Source organism: Engystomops pustulosus, chromosome 1, assembly GCF_040894005.1.
Source record: "Engystomops pustulosus chromosome 1, aEngPut4.maternal, whole genome shotgun sequence".
NCBI classification, from domain to species: Eukaryota; Metazoa; Chordata; class Amphibia; order Anura; family Leptodactylidae; genus Engystomops; species Engystomops pustulosus.
In genome coordinates this window covers 13,637,296-13,660,322 of record NC_092411.1, presented here as the reverse complement: position 1 = coordinate 13,660,322, position 23,027 = coordinate 13,637,296, and the positions used below count along the sequence as shown (strand labels likewise).

Sequence of the window (23,027 nt, the reverse complement as noted above, 5' to 3'; positions counted from 1 at the left end):
TATGGTTAGTACATTTTTACACAAGGGAAATGACTTTGCAGTTACAACATTCGAACAAGAGGCAACCAGCTTTGTTGTAAGAACAGGCAGCAGCTAGCTTTGTGGTTACAAAAGTCTTAGAGGAAGAAAATAGCTTAGTAGGTGTAACAGTCCTAGAAGAGGCAGCTATGTACAGCTTTATGGTTAGTACATTTTTACACAAGGGAAATAACTTTGCAGTTACAACATTCTAACAAGAGGCAACCAGCTTTGTTGTAAGAACAGGCAGCAGCTAGCTTTGTGGTTACAAATGTCTTGAGGGAGGCAAATAGCTTAGTAGGTGTAACAGTCCTACAAGAGGCAGCTATGTACAGCTTTACAGTTGCAACACATTTACATGAGGAAAATAGCTTTGTGGTTACAACAGTCTTACAAGAGGCGACCTGCTTTGTTGTAAGAACAGGCAGCAGCTAGCTTTGTGGTTGCAATAGTTTTTAAAGAAGCAGATAGCTTTGTAACAGTCCTACAGGAGGCAAACAGCTTTGCGGTTACAACACAGTTACAAGAAAAATGTATTTATTACATTATGCATTATGATTCCTGGCTGGACCATTATATAACCTCCTACTAGTTGTACATATACTATCTGCACTATACATAGAACACAGATAATGATAGTTTATAGGGTAGGGGCACCACACGGTGACTAATTGTTTTATTCTACACCCCAAACCACAGGTCTTGAAGGGTAACTCATCAGAGCTCATACTGAACCCTGTGAATGTGGACCACGCTGGGTTCTACATCTGCCGAGTCAATGACTCTCACACATTTGATTACAGTCACTGGGCCCAACTGGAAGTCATTGAGAGCAATCTGACATGTCATGGTAAGTATGAGGTTCCACGGGGGAGAACAGACGAAACCAGAGGATCCCATCCGCTATATAAAAAGACACATATGATGTATTTCTCACTCAGACATAAAATCTGCATAAATATTTCCAATTTCAAGTCAATTAGGAACCAAAATTATTTATATTCACCAAATGTCAGAATAATGAGATGTTCCATACATTTCCTTAGTATTTGGCACCATTGCCCTTACACTATATGACTCGGGTCACACGTTTTGGATCCTTGCACAAGCTTCTCACAATAGTTGTAAGGAATTTGGATCCATTCCTCCTGACAGTAACTGGTGCAGCTGAGCCCATAAAATTTCAATAGGATTGAGATCAGGACTAAGGGTCCCAATCGCGTTTTTCCGAATGTTACCGTTTTCCGCCGAATTGCCCCAGGTTTTTGGCGCACGCAAGCGGATTGTGCCGCATCGACGCCGGGTTTCCTGCGTCGAAAAATGTGTGGCGTGGCTGCCGGAAAACCCGCTGGATTCAGAAAAATTGCGCTATTAAAAAAAAAATAAGTATCGCTTGACACACACTTACATGCACCAGGAAGAGGATGATGAACTCCAGCGGACCTCGGTGCAGCAGTGACACCCAGTGGACGTCGGGCGCGCGACCTTAGTGAATCGCCGGAAGACCCGAATCCTCGCTGGAGAACGTGCCGCTGGATCGCGACAGGACCGGGTAAGTAAATGAGCCCCATTGACTTTGTTCACCTTCAGCCACTTTGTAACCAGTTTGCCAGAAGCTTCGGGTCATTGTCGATTTTGAAGAACCATTTGTGCCCAAACTTTACCTTCCTGGCCGATGTATTCAGATGTGCTTCAGTATTTGCCATATAATGTTCTTTCGTCATGATCCTTCTATTTCGTCAAGTCCCCCCACAACATGATGCTGCCCCCAGGTGTCAGAGTTGTGATGATGTTTTCAGGCTTGGAAGCTTCTCCCTTTTCCTCCAAACGTAACAATGGTCATTGTGGTCAAACAGCTCAATTGTAAATGTATCACATCACAGAAAGATCTTTGTTCCTGTTGCAATCTGCTTCTTTCTGTTTCTCTTGGAGTGATGGCTTCTTCCTCACAGAGTGGTCTTTCAGCCCATGTGTATACAGGTCAGGTATCCCTGTGGATAATATAATACTGCCCCCTATGTACTGGTACACTTACCAGTCTTAGCATTATCACAAGGTCTTTGGCTTTTGTTCTTGGGTTGATGCACATTTCAGACCAAAGCACATTCATCTCTGGGACACAGAACCCGTCGCTTTCCTGAGTGATATGATGGCTGGACATTCCCTTCTTGTTTGTACTTGCATATAATTGTTTGCACAGATGAACAAAGTACCATCTGGTTTCTGGAAATTGCACCCAAGGATAACCAGACTTGTGCAAGTCCACAATTCTCTTACTGATATTACTGCTGATTTCAAAAGACATGATATAATCTTATAGACAGTAATCTTATTGTATGTAAACATTTGCATTTGACTTTGCAGAAAGTCGTAAAAATGGCTTTGAAAATTTACTATATCTCAATATTCTGGCGTTTGGGAAATATAAACAATTTTGGAATCTAACTACTATAATACTGCCACCTATGTACAAGAATATAACTACTATAATACTGCCCCCTATGTACAGGAATATAACTACTATAATACTGCCCCCTATGTACAAGAATATAACTACTATAATACTGTCCCTATGTACAGGAATATAACTACTATAATACTGCCCCCTATGTACAAAAATATAACTACTATAATACTGCCCCCTATGTACAGGGATATAACTACTATAATACTGCCCCCTATGTACAGGAATATAACTACTATAATACTGCCCCCTATGTACAAGAATATAACTACTATAATACTGCCCTCTATGTACAAGAATATAACTACTATAATACTGCTCCCTATGTACAAGAATATAACTACTATAATACTGCCCCCTATGTACAAGAATATAACTACTATAATACTGCTCCCTATGTACAAGAATATAACTACTATAATACTGCCCCCTATGTACAAGAATATAACTACTATAATACTGCCCCCCTATGTACAGGAATACTGAAACTACTATTATGATGACTGGAACAATGTTTTCTGTATAATATTTAGTCAGTCACAGAATAGTCACCTATTAGAACATGCAGTTATATACCCCCCTCCTATGGTTAGGACCCCTGCAGACCTGTTTATTACCTTTCGGGGCCTGTATAATTGTCAGTGTAAAACCAGGTGTGCAGACATAAGTAGAGCAATCCTCTGCAGGTCAGGTGATTCTGTGGATAATGTAACCTTTTCTTCTATCTTAGGAATCTCGATACTGCCGGACAACAGACTTCAGATATGTATCCAGCCTCAGCCCCAAAACCTGGAGGCGGGGGCCAAGCTGGTGCTGGAGTGTGGAGCCATAGGGAAACCACTGCCGTCCTACCAGTGGTACAAGAATGGTGTGGCGATGGTGGACGCAACACACAGAGTGTATACGGTACATGCGCTGGTTATGTTGTATGCTTCATACAGAATACAGTATATTCAGTAGTGGATTATCATATAGGCAGTTTGGGCGACAGCTTGGGGCCCAAACTTTCTAAGGGCCATGGCTACTAAAACCTCACACCAAATTTTATACTCAGAAGGAGCTACACCCATGAAATCCTTGTACATCTGTTCCTGCTCTCAATACACATGTACACATGAGCCATTTGAGGACCTTTGAAGGTCCTCCAAAGGTCCAAAAAGCTTCATTCTAGTACCAGATGTAGGAGGTGATTCCAGACTTGTAGGGGCTATAATATTCATACAGCCCAGGACCCAGGGCAGTCTTATCCGCCTGTGAGTATATTGCAAGGTACTGATTCTTCTCGTGAAGCATAACTTTTAGGCAATGCATCAAGGAGTATGCTAATTAGCTCTCCAACAAAATAAATCCGAGATCCGAGAGTCAACAGGTTAAAGAAACACAAAGTTAACCAACTAATATTCCAGTTATGGAGATGTGGTCCATCCCAGCCTAAAGCCAAATACATATCTTGGATCAGGGCAGCGAGCCGATCGCGTTCCTGGGCCTCAGCTTGTGCTAGTGGTCTTGGAAACCGAGATATATAGAACTGTCAGTGGGAACATAGGAAGTGGGTCATGTCTGGTCTCAACAGAATCTGGAGATTCAGTCGGTTCCAATGAGACCAGAACCTTTATCCTATGACATCTCATTGATAAGTTAGAACTCATCTAACGTCTTGGATCTGGTCCTATGTGGACTGTGTTCTAGAGCCACCCAGGGAGTGTCAAGGGGTGTGGCTACAGATAATATAAACATGTCACCCCTTCTGCCCATTGTCTTTTCCTGGGGGACTATTTACCATCACATCAAGAGCAGTGTGGACTAACCCTCTTCCCCCATTAGTTCAGCACAAGATAACTGACTTAGTGAATTGCTTATACTTGTAGTGCTCCGCTTGTACTTGTACTCTGTTAAATGTATAAATCTCTATTGTATCTATTGTTGCCCTTAAGGCAATTAAATATCAAATTTAACCTGTGTTGTTATTTTATCTCGATCCACGAGTCCCCACATCCATCTCTTGGTGTTATACATGCTACGGGGTCTTTTTACTTCATATATTCCCACGGGGCTTATATGAAATGAGAAGTTGGTTTCAGTCTCTTGTACTGATTAGTCTCTGTTTCACTGAGTCTAGTAAAAGGGAACTTTCAGCCGTACATGGTGGTGCCATACCGGAGGTTGTGTGGACAACTCTATCTCACTTCCTGCACCTCCCGTGACCCGTGCGTTCAGGAAGTGTCTCTAGGAAACTATAATTATTTGACCTTGCGACCCCTTCAGGGATCCAGAATGTCAAACCATCCTTATCAGTAAAGACCCCAGACCGGCCATATTAATCCATCCAATTGCCTTATTTAACAGCATTCTCAAAGGACCCCGACATCCCAGAGAAATGACGCACTCGCTTCACACCCTAAGAACATGCCGACTGTCAGTATTGGCCAATAGACTTATTCGCTGGCTCACCCCACTTAGTACATAAAGATCGAGTTCGCTTTGTACCTTGCACACAAGGGGGGGGGGGATACTTTGGGATAGGACAGCTGGAGAGGACCTCTTGCTGTCTTAAAGAGGACCTGTCACCTAAATTTTCGGCACTAGGAGATGTTACTAAAGTAAGCAGCTCCTAGTGCTTGATCAAACGCCGCAGTGTTAGAGTGATAGCGTTACCGGAAACCTTGCAAAGCTGTCCGATGTATTCATGAGGGGGCGGTCCGAGGCGCTGCCTCTTCCCCGGACCGCCCCGCTCGCTCGCTCCATAGGCCGGCAGTGACTGCCGCGCGCTAGGCGGCAGTCACCGCCCCTAGTCACGCCCCAAACCCGCCCCCTCATGAATACGTCGGACAGCTTTGCGAGCTGTACGAAAATTACATTGTACTCCGCCGCAGTGTTTGATAGCGTTACCAGAGGTTTCCGGTAACGCTATCACTCTAACACTGCGGCGTTTGATCAAGCACTAGGAGCTGCTTACTTTAGTAACATCTCCTAGTGCCGATAAATTGGGTGACAGGTCCTCTTTAAGACACAGAAGGTGTATTATCGCTTGGGATGGCAATTTTTATTTTGGGCCCGGAAGACCCATGGCCTGAGATGACCTCCTGTGCCACTGGGCAATTCTGTGCCTGCTGAAGTGGCTGTGTATGCCTGATGTGATCTGAAAGATGAGATCCTTATCTTTAATATGACATCAACAGCAAGTTTCTAGGTTCTAGAGAACACTCACTTCGCCCATATATGAATTCACCAAACCTTCATGTACTGACCCTCCCACACATGGCTACATGAAAGATTTCACTCATTCTATACTTTTCTGTACTTCTATTATTGTTCATTGACTTTGTTTCACTGGTACTTTGTGATGTTGATTTTTCCTGCTTGTTTTGGGGAAAAAAATTGATAAAAATTAACATAGTTATAGAAAAAAAAGACATAAATGCCACTGGTTATAAGGTCAATGTAAAACCACCAGGGAATAACCAGTAGCTTCTGCATTGTCTCCTTTATGAGTTTTCTCCCTGGTTTCACTGTTTGTTGTGATATTTTATCTTAGTTTCTGTCTTGTAAAACTTTGTACATCTGGTTCCCCTGCACTTGCTCTTTGTCCGGGTCTTCAGGGGTGGATCAGTATTTAGGAGGTTCCTGACGCTTCATTTACCGATCCTTGTAAGGATTGGTGGAAGAGTGGAACAAAGGAAGAAGTGCTGGAGGCTTGACCCTGGAGGAGAACTCATGGTTAGGAGTGATAACATTTTGATTTTGTGGGCTTTCGATACAGGAGCAATCATAGCGGGTGCACTAGCAGCTGTGACTTTACCAGTGACGTATCTGCTTTCACACTTGCATTTTTTAATTTGTGAGTTCTGCTCGTGCTTTTGATGTTCCAAACTCGCATTGCACTCCGTTCCACTGTTTTCAATGGGCTTGATCTTCGTGCATCAAAATCGCAGCATGCTCTACTTTTGCATTTCATACCCGTTTTTTAACACCCCATTCAAATCTATGGAGACGCATCAAAAACGCATTGCACTTGCGTCCTGTGCAGGACAATACACAGGCAGCAAATAGATTTTCAGCTGCGGATGTGCAGTAGGTTCTCAATGAGAAGAGAAATTCTGTGTCAAGTTCTGCTGTGGTTTAACTTGAGGCTCTGTTATCCCTCCTGGTTTGCTGCTGCAAACACTATGGGGAACATTTACTTCACAGAAAGTGCATTGTCCGTGTATAATGCCCTGTGCTGCAATTCACTAAGGTCGTGTGCCTGATATCCTGCATGTGTCGCTTCCCCGCTCAGGTTCCCGGAGTTCACCTTCTTCTTCCTGGTGCATGTAAGTGCATTGTCTTGTGACACAATTTGAAAGTTAAATCCCGCGCTCAGTCCGAATCAGTCGGATCATCTGATGGCCCGCCCCCCAGATTCTGTCACATGAAAGCTGGCACAGCTGTGCCAAAATAAGTTAAATACCTGTCAAAGCGGCGCAAATTCAGAAAACGTCGGAAAATCAGACTAAAGTGTGACCGCGGACCCTTAGTAAAACTGCAGTAGCTTTCAAGATCACCTATGGCTGAATTTGCCCTGTAGATATTTAGCTTCTTGTGTCCTCAGACTAAAATGTCATGGACTAATTCTTGTAGCGAGGACTTTCGAGCAGTGTTAGGTGTTCGGTTGTTTCTCGCTCTTGGTCCAGGTAAGTCTTCTTTGATACAGTTTTGGTCAGAAGTTCTTGATTTCTTTGGTTTCCTCTAATAACCACATCCGTGGAAACAGGAACACGGCACAAATCTGCGCTTCTAAGCCGTGAATATAGTGTGGTCTGCAGGTGGGGGGGAGGGGGCATCTTTCTAAAATTAAATCCCAAATTTGATTTGCTTTACCTCTAGGTCGCTAAGGTTTCGGCAGAAGATCAAGGAAGTTACTATTGCCGAGTGTCTAATGGTAACGAAACTGAGGACAGTAAGAAGGCGGAAGTGGTAGTCGGTAAGTTGTCAAGGATGTGACACTCTACAACTATATAACTCCACCCCATTAGTAAAACCAGGACTGTGTGGAGCAGACAGAACCTTCCTGTTTTCTAGCGATCTCTCATTTTAGTTTTTATAGTTATGCAATCCAGGTTTCAGAGCCTGAACTCCAGACTGATACATTGTAGCAAATAAGCAGCTGCTGTTGTTGATTAATGCTCACCTAGACTGGATACAATTGCACATATATATATATATATATATATATATATATATATATATATATATATACACAAACATGAGCAGCTGCACAGATTTCTCTGCATTGTTAGTTACAAAGTATCAGTCCCTTTTTATTTAGCTCACAGAGCATTGTCTAAACTGTACACAATTGTCTCCAATCGACAACCTCTAAGCCCATAGCCTAGTGCCAGTGGTGGCGTACCTATGGCACGGGTGCCAGAGGTGGCTCTCAGAGCCCTTTCTGTGGGCACCCGAGCCATTGGCCCAGCGCACCAGACAGGACTCAAAGAATCTTCCTGCAGTTCCAAACAATTTAAAAGATGCTGCTTCCGGTCCTATTTTTTTTTTTCTAAATTTGCTCTTTAAAAAAAATCCCTGCGTTTGACAAACAGCTGAGACTAAAAAGACAAATTAGGCGAGAAAATAAGACTCCCTAACAGGCACAAAAAGATCTCAGGGAAAAGGGAAAAAGATAAATGACCCCCAAAGTCTATTAGAATATGGTAGATCTTTAGATGTATAGATGTATCTTTAAATGTCTACACGTCGCCCTCTAGGGGAGAATTCATAGTTTCCTACACAAATAAAATTGAAATAAAAATATTAATATTAAATATTATATGTTATTTTTCTTCCAAAATAAAAGGCAGTGCGAAGCTTTGGACACATTGCACCATGGAGTGCACGGAAGGTAAGATACTTGATCCCTGCATTTTCTGGCTTGAGGACACAAAATACTGTCATAGGAGGTGATGGAGCAGTTCTGTCGCTGCTGCTCTATCGCAAACCCCCCTCGTAGGAATCTCTATGCATTTCACTTTCCGCTGTTCTATAACATAAGAGAAGATATGACCTGTAAAGGAACAATTCTTTTTTGTTTTTCCTAACTTTTTTCCATCGGCACAGCTGCTTGAGACCTAGCTGCTGCGACTCACTCCTCCCCCTCCCCTCTCTGTAGACCTCTATGTCAACTGAAACCTTTGTGAATTTTTATCTTGTTGCTAGCAAGATGGAATTCAGTAGATATTTCTGATTGAAACGCAAATTAGGAGGGAGGATGATGAGAGCCCAGTAAGAAGAATAGGAAGTGCTTTCCTTTGATAGGATTTATTACACCGTTTCTTGCACTCATATGTTACTGACCATTATAAGGTTTTTTTTTTATCATTATGGGGGTCTGGTACCAGGGGTGCACCAGCAATTAGACGACATGAGCCTTTTGCCTCAGGCAGCACCACCTGCAGCAAGATGGCGGAAGTATCGGGGTGCAGTTATATATTACTACCGGATGGGGCAGAGGGGGCATATGTAGTTCGCCTTAGGTTAGGGACATAGCACCCCCACCATTGGTCTCCATACATCGGTGCAGTATAAGGAATGAAATGGTTCTGTACACTGTGTAAAGGTTGTGACATTGAAATGAATGTTAGCTGAGCAGCAATACCCCAGCACAACCACTATAAAGTGGATGGAGCTGTCCAGAACTAATACTGACTTCTGTATACATGATGCTCCAGCCTATCATCACACTCAGGGCCGGATTAAGGTTGGTAAGGGCCCCCTGGGCGCAAAATCTGGTGGGGGCACCCATTGAATGTAGTCCAGACAGGGAACAGCAATCACTATATACTGCTGCTCCCCAGCAATAACTAAATGCAGCTCCCCCAACAATCACGATATACAGCTCCCCCAGCAATCACTATATACATCCTTCATAGTAATCACCATATACAGCTCCCAATATTCACTATATACAGCCCTCAGGCATGACTATATACAGTTCCCAGCAACTACTATATACAACTCCCCCAGCAATCACTATATACAACTCCCCCAGCAATCACTATATACAGCCCCCAGAAATCACTGTATACAGCCCCCCCAGAAATCACTGTATACAGCCCCCAGGAATCACTATATACAGCTCCCCCAGTAATCACTATATACACCCCCCAGAAATCACTGTATACAGCTCCCACTGCAACCACTATATACAGCCCCCCAGCAATCACTATATACAGCTCCCCCAGCGATCACTATATACAGCCCCCCAGCAATCACTATATACAGCCCCCCAGCAATCACTATAAACAGCCCCCCAGCAATCACTATATACAGCCCCCCAGCAATAACTATTTACAGCCCCCCAGCAATAACTATATACAGCTCCCCCAGTAATCACTATATACAGCTCCCCCAGCAATCACTATATACAGCTCCCCCCAGCAATCACTATATTCAACTCCCCCAGCAATCACTATATATAGCTCCCCAGCAACCACTATATACAGCTCCCCCAGCAATCACTATATACAGCCCCCCAGCAATAACTATATACAGCCCCCCAGCAATAACTATATACAGCTCCCCCAGCAACCACTATATACAGCTCCCCCAGCAACCACTATATACAGCCCCCCAGCAACCACTATATACAGCCCCCCAGCAATCACTATAAACAGCCCCCCAGCAATCACTATATACAGCCCCCCAGCAATAACTATTTACAGCCCCCCAGCAATAACTATATACAGCTCCCCCAGTAATCACTATATACAGCTCCCCCAGCAATCACTATATACAGCTCCCCCCAGCAATCACTATATTCAACTCCCCCAGCAATCACTATATATAGCTCCCCAGCAACCACTATATACAGCTCCCCCAGCAATCACTATATACAGCCCCCCAGCAATAACTATATACAGCCCCCCAGCAATAACTATATACAGCTCCCCCAGCAACCACTATATACAGCTCCCCCAGCAACCACTATATACAGCCCCCCAGCAATCACTGTATACAGCTCCCCCAGCAATCACTATACACAGCTCCCAGTAATCACTATATACAGCCCTCCAGAAATCACTGTATACAGCTCCCCCAGCAATCACTATACACAGCTCCCCCAGCAACCACTGTATACAGCTCCCCCAGTAATCACTATATACAGCCCCCCAGCAATCACTGTATACAGCCCCCCCAGGCAAACACTGTATACAGCTCCCCCAGCAATCACTATATACAGCCCCAACAGGAATCACTATATACAGCTCCCCCAGCAATCACTATATACAGCTCCCCCAGCAATCACTATATACAGCTCCCCCAGCGATCACTATATACAGACTCCCCAGTAATCACTATATACATCTCCCCCAGCAGTCACTATATACAGCTCCTCCAGTAATCACCGTATACACCCCCCCAGAAATCACTATATACAGCCCCCCAGTAATCACTATATACAGCCCACCAGAAATCACTATATGCAGCTCCCTCAGCAATCACTACATACACCCCCCAGAAATCACTGTATACAGCCCCCCAGAAATCACTGTAAACAGCCCCCCAGAAATCACTATATACAGCTCCCCAAGCAATCACTATATACAGACTCCCCAGTAATCACTATATACAGCTCCCACAGCAACCACTATATACAGCCCCCCAGCAATCACTATATACAGACTCCCCAGTAATCACTATATACAGACTTCCCAGTAATCACTATATACAAACTCCTCAGTAATCACTATATATAGCTCCCCCAGCAATCACTATATACAGCTTCCCCAGCAATCACTATATACAGCCCCCCAGCAATCACTATATACAGCTCCCCCAGCAATCACTATATACAGCTTCCCAGCAATCACTATATACAGCTCCCCCAGCAATCACTATATACAGCCCCCCCCCCAGCAATCACTGTATACAGCCCCCAGCAACCACTATATACAGCCTCCCAGAAATCACTATATACAGCTCCCTAGTAATCACTGTATACTGCCATAGATGATCGGAGGTATGCCAAGATGGTGGCGCCCTGCTAGGGCCAGGGGCATCTTTGTTTACCTTCGATTATCTATGGCAGAGCAGGGAACTTATTGTTCCATCACTCTGCCATAGATTGAAGTCAGGGCACATCGGCGGGATATGGCCCGGGGAGCCCGGACCCATATACACTGTGGGAGATCGCCCACATTTGGTGGGGGCCCCGGGTGCGTGCCCCCGTGCGCCCCCCCCCCCCCCTATAATCCAGCTCTGATCACAGCCTTCCCTGCAACCAGATAAAAATGTCTCCATTCTATTGATTATCTTCTAGCGTTTACCTTCAAAACTAGCGCTACTTTAACAAATTTGGAGCAGTTTTGGGGTAGTAACAGAAGCACAATGCATAAATAATTGTAGCTACTAGAGAGGAAAGGAAGTAAATAGAGCCCATCATTTGCATATATGCTAATTACAGTCATGTGTAGACACATTTACATTTTCTCTCGGACGATCTTTCTAATCTCATTTCGGCTTTCTGTTTGCCCTCCTCCGCTGGGGGGAAGGGGGTTTCGTGCGGTGACATTTGTTTTGTGTAAGAAGTAAACAGACTTGAGCCTCGACATATTGGAAATCGAATTTCGCTAATCAGGGTCAGAGATACAGAGCAGGGTCACACATCTATGTCAACAGCGCCCCCCACAGACCCAAAGTGCCACTAACACAGCACATTCCCGAAAAACCGTTATTGGTTATGAATTACTTAGTGGCTGATGCTCCATTCACTACCAGAGCTGCATTAAAAAATGCATGTTAGGTGATTGTATGTATAGAGAAGCCTCTGCTGCCGTGCATTGTGGGGGATAGCCTAATCCTATAGTCTTAAGGGTAAACCGTGTCTGCAGCGGCTTCCAAACTGATGCTGGAGTCATTCTGAATGCAGCTTGAGCTGTGAATGGAGAGAAAAGTCTAAAAAAGTAACTTTTGGTCATAATAATTGCTGCATACTTTATGTCATTATTACATTTGGGCTTTTAATAACATTAAATTCTCCACTTTGTTTTAGATGAATTGAGTGACATCATCGAAAAGAGTAAGTTTTATGTTTTTGTATTATTTAATGAAAAGTAATTTTTACGGGTTGGGGAGAGGGGGGGGGGGACAGACAAACACCTCTGACAGTGTCTGATCTCTCTGTCTATCTAATATGTATTTAATATCTCTCTATCCATACACCTATATACAGCAGGTATCTATTCATTAATTGATCGATCTATGTATCTCATATCTATTTATATCCAGGGACAGGGAATGGAAGGGATATAAAACTATTATATGAGCAGTCACAGTCAGTAAGAGGCTCCTTTATCCCTGCACAATAATAACACTTGGTAGTTACACCCAGTAGTAGGTAAGTATCTGTAATATGGGGCTGTAGGAGGATAGAGATGAGAGAGAGATGAGAGAGAGAAAGATAGGAGATAGAAAGGTAGATAGATGATATATATACAGACAAAAAGCCTGACAGATAAATGGTTGGATAGACAGATATATAGATAGGAAATAGACAAATTATAAGAGATAGGTAACTAGACAGATAGATGATAGATATATAGACAGGATATAGATAAGCATCTACACCCAGGCATTCAACCAAGGGGTATTAATGGAGCAATACATCCTCTGCCCACAAAAGTCCAAATACAGGGGACTCCTTTAGGACAGGGGGCCCTGGGCAAATGCCCAGTTTGCCCTGCCATAACACCGACCCTGTCTATCTGATGTATATCTATCATATCTATTCTGTAACCATCAATCTCAGAACTATTTATCTGTTCCCATCTATTTACTATTATCTTTATCTTTCTACTCCATCTTCTATCTATCGATCATCTATCTCCTATCTATCTACTGTAAGGGGGTCATTTATGTTTTTCCCCTTTCCAGAGCTTTTTGCACCTCTAGTGAGTCTTTTTTTTTTTGCACCACATTTGTCTTTGTAGTCTCTGATCTTTGTCAAATGAAGTTTTTTTCAAGACTCTTTAGGCACAATTGTTTGTGCAGCTCCTACCATTCTCTTTCCTACACATGGTCAGGACTGATGTGTTTTTGCACAACTATTTGTGCCCTTTTATTCGCAAATCAATGTTAGATGAGGAGCAAACATCTGGAAGCGGGAGAAATACCAAGAAAAATTAGGCCGAGGACAGGAAACTGCTACACGGAGAACTGCAGCAAACTGCTGGAAAATGGCACAAAAAATGGCGCAAATAGTCATTACAATACAACCCCAAAAAACTGCAACAGACTTAGATAAATCGGTCCCTATATATCTATATCATATCTATCATTCTACAAATGACCTTCTTTCATTCTTATCTTTTATTCCCATCAGTTGATATCTATTACAATGTAATAACTCCCTCATCTATTATAACAATGTAATCACTCCCTCATCTAATATAACAATGTAATAACTCCCTTCTCTATTATAACAATGTAATAACTCCCTTCTCTATTATAACAATGTAATCACTCCCTTATCTATTATAACAATGTAATAACTCCCTCATCTATTATTACAATGCATTCACTCCCTTATCTATTATAACAATGTAATCACTCCCTTATCTATTATAACAATGTATTCACTCCCTTATCTATTATAACAATGTAATCACTCCCACATCTATTATAACAATGTATTCACTCCCTTCTCTATTATAACAATGTAATCACTCCCTTATCTATTATAACAATGTAATCACTCCCTTATCTATTATAACAATGTAATCACTCCCTTATCTATTATAACAATGTATTTACTCCCTTCTCTATTATAACAATGTAATCACTCCCTTATCTATTATAACAATGTAATCACTCCCACATCTATTATAACAATGTAATCACTCCCTCATCTATTATAACAATGTAATCACTCCCTCATCTATTATAACAATGTGATCACTCCCTCATCTATTATAACAATGTAATCACTCCCTCATCTATTATAACAATGTAATCACTCCCTCATCTATTATAACAATGTAATCACTCCCACATCTATTATAACAATGTAATCACTCCCTCATCTATTATAACAATGTATTCACTCCCACATCTATTATAACAATGTAATCACTCCCTCATCTATTATAACAATGTAATCACTCCCTTCTCTATTATAACAATGTAATCACTCCCTCATCTATTATAACAATGTAATCACTCCCTCATCTATTATAACAATGTAATCACTCCCTCATCTATTATAACAATGTAATCACTCCCACATCTATTATAACAATGTAATCACTCCCTTCTCTATTATAACAATGTAATCACTCCCTCATCTATTATAACAATGTAATCACTCCCTCATCTATTATAACAATGTAATCACTCCCTCATCTATTATAACAATGTAATCACTCCCTCATCTATTATAACAATGTAATCACTCCCTTCTCTATTATAACAATGTAATCACTCCCTCATCTATTATAACAATGTAATCACTCCCTCATCTATTATAACAATGTAATAACCCCCTCATCTATTATAACAATGTAATCACTCCCTCATCTATTATAACAATGTAATCACTCCCTTCTCTATTATAACAATGTAATCACTCCCTCATCTATTATAACAATGTAATAACCCCCTCATCTATTATAACAATGTAATCACTCCCTCATCTATTATAACAATGTAATATCTTGTATCTTGTGTTGCAGCCTCCTTCTATGATGAGCCTTTGTTTGGTGAGTAGCAGTGTATGCAGTATATTATACAGGTATATACTGTATATAGTACAGGCTCCCCAGTTAGTTCAGCACACTTGTACACACATGATATGTTGTAACTCTGTTGTAATATTGCAGTAGACGTATAAGTAGTGATTATGTGAATGTAGACAGATACCATTGACTGGACGGCAGCGGGTGGTGTCCTGCACATGACTCACATACGAGGAGCCGCTGCCAGCGCACTTCTCTACAGCAAGTTACAACATGTGATGAGTACTACTAATAAAGATGAGGAGTCACTCTACATGTTAATTCATAGATATTGCTCAAGATATTAAAGGGGAACCTGTCTGGTAAATGCTGATATTTAAGCAAGCTGAAATGTGATATAGATGTGTATATATATATAATTACTATAATTACTCCGCCCACACACAGTGATAGACAGAGAGAGTCCTGATTACTCCACCTACACACAGTGATTGACAGTGAGAGGTCCTGATTACCCCACCCACACAAAGGGATTGACAGAGTGTCCTGATCACTCCGCCCAAACACGGTGATTGACAGTGAGAGTCCTAATCACTCCGCCCACACACAGTGATTGACAGTGAGAGTCCTAATCACTCCGCCCACACACAGTGATTGACAGAGAGAGTCCTGATTACCTTACCCATGGGTCTGATGAAACATAGTATCACTACATGGTTCATTGTATCAATGTATTTGTGTCTTTTTCCAGCCACGGATAAAGTTGCCCTACTGATTGGGAACATGTCCTACAGGAACCACCCCCAGCTGAAAGCCCCAATGGTGGATGTATACGAACTCACAAACCTTCTGCGACAACTGGACTTCAAGGTGGTGTCACTGCTGGACCTGACGGAGGTGGAGATGAGGAATACGGTCAATGAATTCTTACTATTACTGGACAAAGGCGTCTATGGTAAGAAAACCAACGCTGATCACATACATATCTGCACCCGGGAAAGCTGGGTGACAACCGACATCCATGTTATTACAGCAAGTGGAATCCAGCACTTGTTAAAAAGTTTTCTTTATTGCTCCATTAGATCCATTACAAGGTGCATTGCATATAAACGGCCAAGATAATGCAGCTGGTGTTGAATCTAATGAAAAAATAAAGATGAAGAATTCTGTTTTTTTGGAAAATCTAATTACAGGCAGTCCCCAGGTTACGTACAAGATAGGTTCTGTAGGTTTGTTCTTAAGTTGAATTTGTATTTAAGTCAAAACTGTATATTTTATAATTGTAGATCCAGACAAAAAAATCTTTTCCCCCAGTTACACTTGCAGTTTTAATTTTTTTTTTCTGTAATTGGACCAAGGATTATCAATAAAGCTTCATTACAGACACCTTACAGCTGATCATTGCAGCCTGGGACTATAGTAACATCCAGAGAGCTTCACCAGAGGTCACAGGGGGCAGAGGGGTCGTCTGTAAGTCGGTGTCCATAAGTAGGGAACTGTCTGTAAAAAAATGTCAAAAAAAGGTCAGTTAAAAATGAGGAGGTGATCTCTTTATTCCATAGAGAGTTGTAGCCTTTGACAACGTGACATGAGGGGGCAGTATCTGATGCATATTTGCCCCTATGACTTGGTGCCGCGGTCCTAGTGACCCCGGCTCCATGTACAGCGTCTATCGGAGCTTCTCTCACTTCCTGTGGTTTTGTTTTGCAAGATTCGGCAGTCTGATAATCTTCTGCTTCCCTCTTCGCTGCGTTGCACAAAGATCCGTCTGTTCTCGGTTTTTAAATTTTTTTTTTTTAGATATTGATTTTTCTATTGTATTTCCTTAGTATGTAAATCTCCTCACTCCCTCATATTGCAAAAATATATAGAACCCGTGGGAAGCACGATGCCGACACGATGGTGCAATGTGAATGGGAGCACAGTCATCAGCATGATTCACTGTTTGAGGAGATAACTAGTTGTAGTAAAATCCTACTCGTATTCCACGGATCCGTGATACTGAGACAAGCATGGAGAATCCACAGGATGTGCTATAAATGTACAATAGATGGAGAGGACCAGGAGGATGCAGACAGCTGTTATTTGAATTTGCACCCCACCACTGTTTGGGGCCCCCTTGGTCTCTGGGGCCCTATGCCGTTGTGCGAGACGCTTCAGGCTAAGATTAAACTTATACTTCTATGTGTCTTTCATAGACAAAAATGTCTTGAATGATACAAAAAGCCTCAAAAAGTAGTACAAATAACCAGAAACCTGGTGATACACCCCCTTTCCCATGAATACTGAGATGAGTGGACCCAAAGTGTAGGTTCAGGTCCGAACACATTCCTTCTGACCCAGACATATTGCCGGATGGGCCTCCCTGGCCAATCATAGCCACGGTTAGTTGTTAGGAGCATTAATTTGCCGGATTAGCAGAAGTCAGAGGGGGGGTGTCCTGCTTGACAGAGTCCAGCAGCTCCTCCCCGTGTCATATTTTCACTATTCAGCATGTCATGTGACCAGTGCGATGTCATCCAAGATCCTTTACCCACTAACATTTGCAGTGTCTACACCATGTATGTATCTGATCGCATAAAATCACAGCAGCCTCCAGGGGAGCATGGGAGAGAGTAGAAGGTCCATGGAGGCTGCTGTAGTGTTAGTGGATAAAGGACTTTAGATTACATCACCCTGGTCACATGCAGTATTGAAAGTGAGGAGGCATGGGGAGCGGCCGCTGGACTCGACCGAGCAGGACACATCCCCTCGATGCCAGATAAGTTAACTAGATAATCCAGAAAATCAACTTTGAAGTGAGCTGTACATTGGTTGTATAAAGTCAAGGAGGCGGAGAGAAACACTGATGTAAAGGTGAGGAGCTCCTCCTCCTCTGTGATTGACATCATGCGTCAGACTTCAGGAGATCTGGTTAGTGATGTCTCTGGATGCAGGACCATCAATTACAGTGATGGCGGCTTTCCGAGGAAGAGAGAGCTTGACTTCAGTGTTAAACTCTCTACCTCCTTGACTTTATATAACCAGTTTACATCATACTTCAAAGTTGATTTTCGGGATGATGTCAATGCACAGAGTCATGAAAGAAACATCATCTGGAAGGTGTTCGGCTGCTTGGCGACATACTGGTAGTAGTTTATTAGGTCAATTTCTGCTGACAGGTTCCCTATTAGAATATTCCACTTAGTTCTGAAATATTCAGGGTAGTTGCCAAATAGGAAGGTGTCTTTCATGTAGTGTTATTCTCTTGGCTCCCGTGATACAATTTATAAATACAATATGTTAATTATTTGCAATCTCTGGACTTTAGATGGTGACATGGAAAGTGCTGTAGCAGCTAACAACCGCACCGATGACGTGTATGTTCAGCGTAGGCATCTAGGAAGGTCTACAAAATCAGGGCAATATTACTATTGCCCTCACCTGCCTGACATAATGGGGCACATTTACTTGCGCTGTAGTTTGCAGAAAGTCCATTGTCCGTGTATAATGCACTGTGGTGCGATTCACTAAGATGGTGCGCCCGATATCCTGCATGTGTCGCTTCTCCGCTTAGGTCCCTGGAGTTCACCTTCTTCTTCCTGTTGCATGTAAGTGCATTGTCCGTGTATAATGCGCTGTGCGGGGAGTCACTAAGATCATGCGCCCGATATCCTGCATGTGTCGCTTCCCCCGCTCAGGTCCCAGGAGTTCACCTTCTTTTTCCCGATGCATGTAAGTGCATTGTCTTGTGACACATTTTGAAAGTTAAATCCCGCGCTCCGTCCGAATCAGTCGGATTGTCCGACGGCCCTCCCCCCGACTTCTGACGCATGAAAGCAGCACAGCTGCGCCAAAATCCGATCGCGTGCGACACAATCCAAGCACAAACATCTGCTAAATACCTGTCCAAGCCGCGCAATCCCGAAAAAGACGAACAGTCCGACGAAAGTGCAATCCCCGGCCCATTTCCAGTACAGCAGCCGGGGCGGGTACCAGGACATCGCAGGAGTAATGACCCGGAGGATTAAGCCCCGCCCTATGATACTTCTAATAGACATAGTAGTCACATACTTCTAAGAATACATTGTAAGGGCGCTGTTCTTTAAGTGGTTACACTGTAACGATGCGTTCAGACACAATTCCTTATTTTCAGTGTCTTTAGTCTTTTTTTGTTTTTGTAACTTCAGTTTCCTGTTTTTCTTGAAGATTTCATTTTTGTTTTATCTGCTGATCAGCGCACACAAGATCTTAACCGAGTGCAGATGTTATCTTTAGTTTTCCCATTGGTATCTATGGCTGGAAGCAGAAAATGAAGGTTAACCCCTCAGTGACCGACCTGTTTTGGAATCAGAATCCATATCCTGATAAACCAGGGACATTACTCATAGATCCAGGCACCGGGACTGTGGTATCTTCTTATATTTCTTATCCATGGCCTCCTTCTTTCTAAAATCAACTTTTAAAATTATGCTAATGACAAGGCATTACTAGAGCTTCCTTCATGCTGTAGCTTCACATTCAGCAGGAAACTTCTCCCTCCTGGTGTTTGCAATTACTTCAGGTAGAGCGAGAAGGGAAGTGCTGAGGGAGCTAGGAGAAGATGAGACAGTGTAACAGCCCGTGAAGCTACAGCATGGAGGGTCTCTGGTAATGCCCTCCAGAGCCCTTCTGGCTCACTAGCATAATTTTAATAGTTGATTTTAGACGGAAGGAAGCCATGGATGTCCCTCGTTCATTATGATGAACATAATGCGGTAATCTTTTTAATTTTTCCACCAAGGTAGCAGTATAGGGCTGTGTCTTTTTTGTGGGATGGATAGTATTCTTGTTTGGTTTATCTAACTCATTGATTAACTTATATTAACTTTTATTGAAAAAAAAATAGCAATTACAAAAACTTTCTTTTAATAAAAAAAGGGCTTCATCCATGGTTCTTCTTACCGAGTGAACTTGTCTCCCCTGGTCTCGGGGGTCAGTCTGATTAATTGTTTCCCAAAAATTGAGAAGAGCCGTCCCCCTTGTCAGTTTTGAAAAATTTCAACCTGATCCCTTTTTTCAAATCTACTGTGATCAATGCATTGGATAACTATTGTGAAGTTTGTATAAGGTGATGCCTAATATGTTCTAACATGTGACATTCATTGTGCACATGGTCTCTGGGACAATTCCTGGCAATGAAATCCAGCGGCAACTAACATAGGGTTAGGTATTGCATTTTCAGGTAAATATGACTCTTCTCTCCTCATTTTCACATGAGATGAGTCAAGTTTAGTGGATGCAAGGGGAGCATCACCTCAGAAGCCCCATCTATTCTGTTCTATAGCACCTAGAATTACTTTTATGTCATATTAGAGATACGAATCTCATCTTTCAGATCCTATCAGGCTTATGTTTCTGCGAGCTACAACATTCGACATGCAGGCAGATAAAACTAGGCACAAACTATGTCTTTAGCTGCCTGTATCTCCGGTTCTGTATCACATAGCAATAAACCTGATGGGATCTGAAAAATGAGATCCTTATCTTTAATATGATAGAAAACAAGGTTTCAAGGTGCTATAGAACAGAACATTGAAGCTTCTGACTTGACACTTTTCCTGCAACCACTAAACTTGACTCATCTCATGTGAAAATGGGGTGAGAAGAGTCATATTTGCCTGACTTTGGAGGAGATTTTTTTTATAGGTAAACGGGTGAGATTTCATATAAAAGATGGAATTTTAGAAAGGACTTTTCATCCCTGACCTGAGGGACTAGTAGTTTAGTGCGGTAAATCCTGGTGACAGGTTCTCTTTAAGGAGTAGTGTAACTATTAAACAAGTGACATGTGCCCTTTTGCTCGCAGGGCTGCTGTACTATGCTGGTCATGGGTACGAAAACTTTGGAAGCAGCTTCATGGTTCCAATCGATGCTCCAAAACCTTACGGATATCCAAACTGCTTATGTGTCCAGAGCATCCTGAAACTGATGCAGGAGAAGGAAACCGGACTGAATGTGTTTCTCCTGGACATGTGCCGGAAAAGGTGAGGGAATATCTCCCCAATCATTGCCTGGATTGTACTGACCAATCATCAAAGAGATCTGGAAACGTCTGAAGAAAGATGGTACTATGTGCCCTCAGAATCCAACACAGATAAAACATAACTGCAGCGCCCCCTAGAGGGTATATAATGTATAATTGTATCTTCTGTTGATTTCTGAAACTTTTAATTATTGCATGGGGTGGATTTCACTCACAGCTCCGATCCAAATGGCAGAGCAAGAAGTCTATTGCCCCCTCCCCTGTCAGGGTGTGTTTATGGCCCCTTACTGATCTCTGGGGCCATTTTTTTCCGGTACCCCTGACTATTGAATCCAAATAGTCACCAGCTGTCCACTAATGTTTTGGGAAAGCAGAACATCCACTCTGGGCTCCTAAGCTGAATATCCACTCTGGGCTCCTAATCTGAATATCCACCCACCTTGGGCTCCTAAGCAGAATATCCACACTGGGCTCCTAAACAGAATATCCACACTGGACTCCTAAACAGATTATCCACACTGGGTTCCTAAGCAGAATATCCACACTGGGCTCCTAAGCAGAATATGCATACTGGGTTCCTAAGCAGAATATCCACACTGGGCTCCTAAGCAGAATATCCGCACTGAGCTCCTAAGCAGAATATCCGCAATGAGCTCCTAAGCAGAATATCCGCACTGAGCTCCTAAGCAGAATATCCACACTGAGCTCCTAAGCAGAATATGCATACTGGGCTCCTAAGCAGAATATCCACACTGGGCTCATAAGCAGAATATGCATACTCGGCTCCTAGGCAGAATATGCATACTGGGCTCCTAAGCACAATATGCATACTGGGTTCCTAAGCAGAATATGCATACTGGGTTCCTAAGCAGAATATCCACACTGGGCTCCTAAGCAGAATATCCGCACTGAGCTCCTAAGCAGAATATCCGCACTGAGCTCCTAAGCAGAATATCCACACTGAGCTCCTAAGCAGAATATCCACACTGAGCTCCTAAGCAGAATATGCATATTGGGCTCCTAAGCAGAATATCCACACTGGGCTCCTAAGCAGAATATGCATACTCGGCTCCTAGGCAGAATATGCATACTGGGCTCCTAAGCACAATATGCATACTGGGTTCCTAAGCAGAATATCCACACTGGGCTCCTAAGCAGAATATCCGCACTGAGCTCCTAAGCAGAATATCCGCACTGAGCTCCTAAGCAGAATATCCGCACTGAGCTCCTAAGCAGAATATCCGCACTGAGCTCCTAAGCAGAATATCCGCACTGAGCTCCTAAGCAGAATATCCGCACTGAGCTCCTAAGCAGAATATCCACACTGAGCTCCTAAGCAGAATATGCATACTGGGCTCCTAAGCAGAATATCCACACTGGGCTCCTAAGCAGAATATGCATACTTGGCTCCTAGGCAGAATATGCATACTGGGCTCCTAAGCAGAATATGCATACTGGGTTCCTAAGCAGAATATGCATACTCGGCTCCAAGGCAGAATATCCACACTGCGCTCCTAAGTTGAATATCCACACTGACAAAGATAATGCTTGGCATTGGATACCCTGCCACTCCCTATTTCTGTATTCCATCACTTTTTAGAGACTGTAACAATCTATTCGTAGCTCTAATTCATTGCATCCGACAAAGTACACCCATCCTGCTGCAATACTGCAATCTTCATTAAGCCTCCTATAAAATGTAATAGCAGCCAATATTCCTTTATACTACAGACATAAAATGTAATTGGTGCCAAAATTATCCAGATTTTTCACAATAGAACTTCAACAGAAACTGTTGTATCTAATAGTTTATGTCTCAGTCTGCTCCACTAAA

General features: G+C 42.7%; 1 protein-coding gene across 1 annotated transcript in view; it reads left to right on the top strand.

Moving 5' to 3' along the window:
- MALT1 (MALT1 paracaspase) overlaps positions 1–23,027 on the top strand; it is a 53,700-nt gene that overhangs the window by 21,611 nt on the left and 9,062 nt on the right. The window contains exons 4-11 of the mRNA XM_072133484.1: positions 718–868; positions 3,213–3,388; positions 7,346–7,442; positions 8,316–8,360; positions 12,510–12,536; positions 15,187–15,213; positions 15,941–16,144; positions 21,017–21,194. Of these exons, the coding sequence (XP_071989585.1) occupies positions 718–868; positions 3,213–3,388; positions 7,346–7,442; positions 8,316–8,360; positions 12,510–12,536; positions 15,187–15,213; positions 15,941–16,144; positions 21,017–21,194 (905 nt within the window). The remainder of the gene's footprint in view (positions 1–717; positions 869–3,212; positions 3,389–7,345; positions 7,443–8,315; positions 8,361–12,509; positions 12,537–15,186; positions 15,214–15,940; positions 16,145–21,016; positions 21,195–23,027) is intronic.